Genomic DNA, 8,120 nt, shown 5'->3' with positions numbered 1-8,120 from the left:
TATGCCGTCCTGCATGTGGTAAAAGTGATCAGGCAGCGTTATTCTTCGGGTCAGTACGTTTACAGCGATACTACACTTACTGTATATTTTTTTTTTATGTTTTAGCGCTTTTACACAATAAAACAATTTTATAGAAAAAATATTTTTTTTGCATTGCTTTATTCTGAGCGCTATAACTTTTTTATTTTTCGGCTGATGGAGGTGTATGGCGGCTTTTTTTTTGCGGAACAAGATGACGTTTTCAGCGGTACCATTTTTATTTCCATTTTGCTTTTTGATCGCATTTTTTTCCACTTTTTGTTTGGCGATATGAGGAAAAAGCATAGTTTTTTGCTCCGTTTATTATTTATTTTTATTACGGTGTGCACAGAAGGAGTTAATTAGTGTGACAGGTTTATAGCTCGGGTTGTTTCGGACGCGGCGATACCAAATATGTATACTTTTTTTATTTTTGCATAAACATACGGATTTATCGGTTTAATATTTTATTTATTTATTTTGTTGTTTTTTTTTTAACAGTTTGAAAACATTTTTTTTTATTTTTTTTACATTTTTACTTAGTCCCTGTATGGGACAATAATTTTTATTTTTCTGATCACTGATCTCATGTAATGTAATAGACATATATTACATTACATGAGATCTTCACTGACTGTTTCACAGTCAGAGTCTCCTGCCTGGCTTCAGAAGCAGGCTGAGCCAGGCAGGACACCATATATGGCAGAGCTGGAGGCGGTCATGTGACCTCCAGCTGTCATAGCAACCCAAGGTCCTGGAAGGTATCAGGGGTCTTCGGAGAGGTAAGTATACCACCCCCTCTCCTCCTGCTGTCTTCTATATGTCTCGATCACTATAGATTGTGGCATATAGAAGACAGCAAAGGGTTAACATCACTGGGACCTGATCCAATCAGGTCCCGATGATGTTCCCTGTCAGAGCTATCGCTCTGCACCGCTCCTGCAGCGCTTGCAGGACCCTGGGGGTCCTGAGCGCTGCGGGACCACCCACCGTTTTTAAACGTCCGTGCTGCACGGGTGGTCGGGAAGCGGTTAACTAACATTGTGCAGTGACTCTGTTTTCCGTATAGTGATGGATATTTTTTGTTGCTAAATCTTTTATATTGTTTTTTCACTTTTAACCTTTTACTAAACTTTTTTAAACAATTCTGATTAGTGCGATCATACAACATACAAGCCTCTGATTGCTCTGGTGCTGCACTGTACTACTGTAGTGCTGTGTATCATCACTGCCTGTCAGTGTAATACTAATTACCCCATACACATGAGTTAAGTGTTGGCTGAATGGTCATTTGGCAGATGGCTATCTCTCCTAACTCCCCTATACACACAAATGTTCAAGCTATGGTTGGTATAAGAGAGTCGGCTCCAGACTCCTCTACAGGAAGAGCAAACGGATTAGTCTCTGAAATTCACGATGCCAAATCCTTCTCTGCCCTGACATCATAGGTCAGAAGGCCCCAAATAAATTATATAGTCCACCAAACCTCCCAAAAATCAGTGCTTTCATGCAACTTTAGTCTAATGTGAATAGGGGGCGATAAAAGGTAACTTATTGGAAGCTGTCTCTGGCCCGGCATAGTAGACTTTCATACATTGCAGGCCCAGACACCATTATTAGGCATTTAAGTATTGTAGTAACTAAGTAGCTCCATATAATCGAGTACTTGGGGGAGGAGGGGCATTTAGCCCATCTGTGTCAAACCTTATTAGATGCCATGTTTGCTTTTGACAGCAGCAAGTGGTTAAACTACCAGGGTTTTTATTACAGCCGCACCTGTGCCATCCCTGCGGTGAACATCTATGTTCTGGTGCCCAAAAGAGTTAATTTTTTTTACAACAAATGTTTAACGTGTTAAAAAATAACAAAATATGTTCTTTGGTATTTGCATGTTTTTTTCTTTTTACAAGAATTGTTGGTGCCAATAATATCTACTTTTTTCTGGTGTTTTTCTTGTAATATAGGAAAGCCTAATGCTAGAAATAAACCCCATAATACACTGTACATGGAGACTTTGTTATCAAATCATTTCTGCCCTCGGTGTTTGTGCAAACAAAACAGCTTTATAAATGCCTCAAACTTCTGTGTGTGAATCAGACATGAGATCTAACGTGATAGAAGATTACAGTCCGGGGAAGACGGGAAACATTCATATAGACGGCCGGTGGAGATGTAGTCAGTGACGGACTGTGGCTAACTATGTTTTAGAGCCGTAGTAGAAGATGTTTTCCTTATTATGAAGTAGTTATTTCCATGTCACGTGTAATAAATATCTCCTGCAGTATTGCTAATGCCGATTCCAGTGTCGGTAAATGAGACGAGAATTAGCTTTATGGAAGATGAGTCTATGAGAAACATGTTCAGCTGCAGACTCCGAGGAAGAAACTGCTTGTTGTCTGTGGCCTAAAATATAAAGGTTTTATTACTAGATGTAAAGAAAAAATGAAATACTGTAAAATAATAAATCTCCTCATATGTTTCCCTTATTATCTCCAGTAATTGTATTATTACACAGGATTTTTATGATGTTCCATCGGCTCATCTTCTTCTCATTCAGGTCTCTACAATATTGAATCCTCTCAATGAAGATCTTCTATATAAGAGAATTTTCCTGATTTACCCATCAAGGATGGGTATGGACAGAGACAAGATGGCGGAGAGGATATTACACCTCACCCTAGAGATCCTCTTCCGGGTTACTGGAGAGGTGAGAGATTCTGATGACGTCACATTACATCATTCTTATCTATGGAAATAACAGATGGACAGAACTGGAGAGGTGAGGACTCTGGAAATGTCTGTAGTGAGATTTATTAATGTGTCTCTCTATAACCAGGATTACACAGTAGTGAAGACCTCTAGTGAGCGCTGTCAGGACCCGGTGTCTGAGGGATGGGGAAGACCCCTGAGCCTAATCACTGGGCCTCCACCTCACCCTCTGATACATGAGGACATTAATGACCAGAAGATCCTAGAACTCACCTACAAGATGATTGAGCTGCTGACTGGAGAGGTGACACTGCTGGGAATGCTGGGACATTATACAGTAACGCTATGAAGGGATCGGGGGAATGACGGTATCATTGTATGTGTCAGGTTCCTATAAGGTGTCAGGATGTTTCCGTCTATTTCTCCATGGAGGAGTGGGTGTATTTAGAAGGACACAAAGATCTGTACAAGGACATCATGATGGAGGTTCCCCAGCCCCTCACATCACCAGGTAATAGACAGGACTAAATACACACAACCTATAATTATCTGTATGTAAAGAATGAATTCAGTCCCTGTATGTGTTTCCTCCAGATCTATCCAGTAAGAGGACAACACCAGAGAGATGTCCCCGTCCTCTTCTTCCACAGGACTGTAAACAAGAAGATCCCAATGTTCCTCAGGATCATCAGGTAGATGGAGAGAAGGTGTCATGAGATCTCCCCTATGATGTGTAGACGGCTGTGAAGGTCTTGTGTTCAGTCTTGTTTTATCCACCAGTATTATATGTTTTATACTTGTGTAATGAGAACGGTGGAGATGGCTGGATTAGAGCTGATCATAGATGGGACTTCTCCTTCTGTCTGTGACTTTTACAATATTTGTTTCAGGGTGAAGATCTGACCCATATTAATACTACAGAGACATATGTGAGGGGTGAAGATCAGTGTACAGAGGAGATTCCTACATATGACTACCCAGGTGAGTAGTAACCACTAAATGCAGAGAAGTCACAGATTCTTCCCAGTCACCGGCTGTGGCTGCTTTATTGGTCGTGTAGTCCGGTCATATCACAATCGTGTGATCACCATTTTGCCGCTAGAGCATAGCATTCTCCCCTAGTTACTCATTTTTCTGATGGAGACTGTTGAGTTTGATCATTTCAGTAGATGTGTTATTGTCTATAGTCACAGTTTTTTACTACAGTAGTTAGTGCCCAAAATACTGATTTAACCCCTTCCTGCAGCCAGATTTGTGTTCCTAATCAGGGCCCATTTTTCAAATCGTGTGTCACTTTATGTGGTGATAACTTTGGAATTCTTCACAAAGGATAATAGGAAACAAATGGACCTTACAAATTATTTTCAAACTTCTCTTGAATCCGACAATCCCCTATATACGGTTGTACACTACTGTCTGGGCACATGGCAGGTTAAGAAGGGAAGGAGCGCCATTTAGCTATTTGAATGCAGATCTTGCTGGAATAGTTTACAGACACAATGTATTGGGAGCACTGTTCATGGTCACATGGCAGCTGAAAAGATGGCTACCATCTACTCCGGAGCTATCTACTCCGTTTTCCAGATCCCAGGGATTGTCTTGCTCATCACTTATTTAACCCCTCTACATGGATCTGGAGTTACACAGAGACCCCTAGGCTTGCGCCTCGGTGTTACCTGCTATTCTGTGGAGTGAGATGGAAAGAAGAATAGTCAGGTAGCCGGGTCAGAACCAGGAGGGCAGAGAAAATACAAAATCAGAAGACACAAGAGTAGTCAGTAAACAGGCCGAGGTCACAAGAGGAAACAAATACACAAGCCGGGAGCTGAGCACAGAGGACTGAACCAGAGGAGGACAAGGCTGTATCTGGCAGCTTCCGGCAATATGCTTCCAGCTTTAGTAGGGTGTGGTGCTTTCCAAATGGCTGAAGCAGGGAGCAGATTACTCCAGCTGGACAGCACACACACCCATACTGCCAGACAGGATGGTACTACAGGTCCCAGGCACCCAAATCATAGTGGCTGGACAGAGCCTGTGCCGCCCAGAGCTTCTGGTTCTTACGCCGCCTCCATTACCAGCGCCCCCTGCAGGATGAATAAGTCATTGCCTGATGATAGAAACAGACGTCACAGGAGCAGATCCCAGAGGAGATGGGACCCACCATTTGCAGAAGCCCTTATATGTCACAATGTCAGAAAACCAGGGCTGTAGAAATCCCCATAAAGTGACTCCATTTTGGAAATTATAACCCTCAGTGAATTAATCTATAGGAGTAGTGACTATTTTGACTCCACAGCCAATTTCCTGGAAATTAGCACGCAGTGGATTTTGGTGAGTGAAAATTGCAAATACGAGGGTCAGTCAATAAGTAATGCCTCCTATTTTTTCTCCTTTTAATTGGCAAGAAATTCAAATGCAATTAGATAGGTTGAAAACCACAACATTAACGATTAATTTGTCACTTTTCAATATAAACTCCATCCATTTCCACAGTCTTTGTTTAACAAGGGCATGTATTCCAGCATGGTAAAAAGCATGGTCTTGCTTCCTAAGCCATTGACGCACGGACTTTTTCACGGCCTCCTCAAACTCAAAGTGAATCCCACGATGAGCTTCTTTTAGCAGCCCGAACAGATGGAAGGTCACCACGAATGATGTCATCGACTCGCTGAATGTTGCTTGGAGTCACTGCAGTTACTGGCCTGCCACTCCGCATTTTGTCAGTCAACGGTGATGGCCCTTCAGCTGTGTTACAGCGACAAACCCATCGTCTAACAGTACTGACATCCACTGTTGCATCACCGTACACATTTTTCAGTCTCTCATGAATTTGAATGAGCGTTTCACCTTCTGCATGCAAGAATTCAATCACAGAACGTTGTCTAATACGAACATCGATGTCAGCCATTTTGCAAGCAGATACAGTCCTGCCACCTGTTGGTGCAGGAAGTTGCAATTGCTGTGGATTGGAGAAGAAGGTTTGAGGAACTGTGCCAAATTCGAATATTTAACATAACTACCTTATTTAAGGAGAAAAAAAATAAGAGGCATTACTTAATGACTGACCCTCGTATATTAATTTATTACCCAACACATAGTGCCCAGATTGTGCTCCAGGAGACACACACCGTAAATTAAGTGGGTTCTTCTCACTATAGTAATGCCAAATACATGGAGGCTAAATGTGGTTTGGGTGCACTGCAAGGCTCAGAAGCTGAGGGGAGATTTGACTTTGGGAGAGTGGATATTGCTGGATTGGTTTATGGAAGCCATGTTGTTTTTCAAGAGCCTTTGAGCCACTAATAATATGAAAACATCTGTTTTTCCACTGATAGATGATGGACCTGAGTGGAGACTTGTTTTTTGTGAAATGAATTGAAGTTTTTATTGGTATTATTATCACTTACATAACATTGGTATGAAATGGAATGTAAAATTCAAGGATATTATATTAAAAAATAATATTTTTTTTATTCTTAGCAGATGACTGTATCAGGAGATCAGAGGGACAGCTGACATCTTCAATTTTTAAATCAAATGATCTTGAGATTACACAGTATACAATTGAAGTAAATACCATTACTCCAGATATACCATCATCCCTTCACAGCAAAGATCTGTCATCTGATCCTTTGAAACAGGTCCTGTCCTCTGATTCATTACCGACTACTAAGGAAAAAAAGAGTCACAAAATAAGCATTAAAAAACGAACTGCTCCTAAAGCAAAAAAGCCATCTTCACATTCAAAACCTGGAAATAGTTTTCCCCTCAAAAAGTCTCTTCTTAAACATCAAAAAATTCACACAGCAGAGACTAGATTTTCTTGTTCCAAGTGTGGGAAATGTTTTAACCATAAATCATATCTTGTTTGTCATGAGAGAACTCACACACAGGAGAAGCCATTTTCATGTTCAGAATGTGGGAAATGTTTTAACCGGAAATCAGATCTTGTTAGGCACCAAAGAATTCACACAGGGGAGAAGCTTTTTTCATGTTCGGAATGTGGGAAATGTATTAACCAGAAATCAGATTTTGTTAAGCACCAAAGAACCCACACAGGAGAGAAGCCTTTTTCATGTTCAGAATGTGGGAAAAGTTTTAACCGGAAAGCAAATCTTACTAGCCACCTCAGAATTCACACAGGGGAGAAGCCTTTTTCATGTTCAAAATGTGGGAAATGTTTTAACCGGAAAGCGAGTCTAGATATCCACAAGACAACCCACACAGGGGTGATGCCTTTTTCATGTTCAGAATGTGAGAAATGTTTTAACCAGAAATCAGATTTTGTTAGTCACCAGAGAACTCACACAGGGGTGATGCCTTTTTCCTGTTCAGAATGTGGGAAATGTTTTGTGAAGAAATCATCTCTTCTTAGTCACCAAAGAATTCACACAGGGGAGAAGCCTTTTTCATGTTTAGAATGTGGGAAATGTTTTGTAGAGAAATCAAATCTTAATAAACATCAGAGAACCCACAAAGGGGAGAAGCCTTTTTCATGTTCAGAATGTGGGAAATGCTTTAACAGGAAAGCGCATCTTGAAAGCCACCAGAGAACCCACATAGGGGATAAGCCTTTTTCATGTTCAGAATGTGGGAAATGTTTTGTTGAGAAATCAAATTTTAATAAACATCAGAGAAGCCACATAGGGGAGAAGCCTTTTTCATGTTCAGAATGTGGGAAATGCTTTAACCGGAAAGGGCATCTTGATAGCCACCAGAGAACTCACAGAGGGGAGAAGCCTTTTTCATGTCCAGAATGTGGGAAATGCTATAACCAGAAAGAGCATCTTGATAGACACCAGAGAACCCACACAGGGGAGAAGCCTTTTTCCTGTCAAAAGTGTGGCAAATGTTTTGTACAGAAATCATCTCTTCTTAGTCACCAAAGAAATCACACAGGGGAGAAGCCTTTATCATGTTCTTAATGTTGAATATGTTGGAAATCAACTCTTAATAAAAATCAGAGAAGTCACACCGAGGGGAAGCCTTTTTCATATTCAAAATGTTGGATATTTTTAACCGAAAATTATATCTCCTTAAAGGGGTTGTCCACTACTAAAGCAACCCCTTGTCATTCCTCATGTTTGGCCTGGCTAAAATAGCACTCATACTCACCGTTCCGGCGCTGTTCCTGCGTTGTCATCACTCGCATTTTCGGGGCTTATGTTAGGTTGTTACATCACTGGAGCCCTGCGCCCAATCAGCGCCGGATTCACTGTCCCCTTTTTCAGACTTATTGAACATCAACAGGAAGCCAGGAGTGCGGCTGCTCTCTGACTTCCTCTTGATGTTCAATTTGTCCAACTGTGGAGACAGTGACGCCAGTGCTGATTGGGCATAGGGCTCACATGAGCCCAGGGAATGCAAGTGCCGACAATGCTGGAATGGCGCCG

General features: G+C 41.4%; 1 protein-coding gene across 1 annotated transcript; it reads left to right on the top strand.

The window, feature by feature from the left end:
* The first annotated feature begins 761 nt into the window (after window positions 1–761).
* LOC141192329 (uncharacterized) lies at window positions 762–7,704 on the top strand. Its single transcript, XM_073661834.1, has 7 exons — window positions 762–800; window positions 2,576–2,725; window positions 2,855–3,031; window positions 3,115–3,238; window positions 3,322–3,419; window positions 3,618–3,708; window positions 6,211–7,704. The coding sequence occupies exons 2-7, from the start codon at window positions 2,648–2,650 to the stop codon at window positions 7,650–7,652; spliced, it is 2,010 nt and encodes a 669-aa protein (XP_073517935.1). The 5' UTR covers window positions 762–800; window positions 2,576–2,647; the 3' UTR covers window positions 7,653–7,704.
* The last annotated feature ends 416 nt before the right edge of the window (window positions 7,705–8,120 follow it).

The sequence above is a fragment of the Phyllobates terribilis genome, unplaced genomic scaffold (genome assembly GCF_046119375.1).
Source record: "Phyllobates terribilis strain yellow unplaced genomic scaffold, ASM4611937v1 Scaffold_60__1_contigs__length_8166268, whole genome shotgun sequence".
Classification (NCBI taxonomy): Eukaryota; Metazoa; Chordata; class Amphibia; order Anura; family Dendrobatidae; genus Phyllobates; species Phyllobates terribilis.
This window is presented reverse-complemented; position numbering and strand designations above follow the sequence as displayed.

Excerpts from the sequence above, each read along its gene's own strand:
- LOC141192329 (XM_073661834.1), top strand. The coding sequence starts at position 2,648 with ATGGGTATGGACAGAGACAAGATGGCGGAGAGGATATTACACCTCACC. Across the intron at positions 3,032-3,114 it reads TTGAGCTGCTGACTGGAGAG|GTTCCTATAAGGTGTCAGGA; the intron begins GTGACACTGCTG and ends TGTATGTGTCAG. Across the intron at positions 3,239-3,321 it reads CCAGCCCCTCACATCACCAG|ATCTATCCAGTAAGAGGACA; the intron begins GTAATAGACAGG and ends TGTTTCCTCCAG.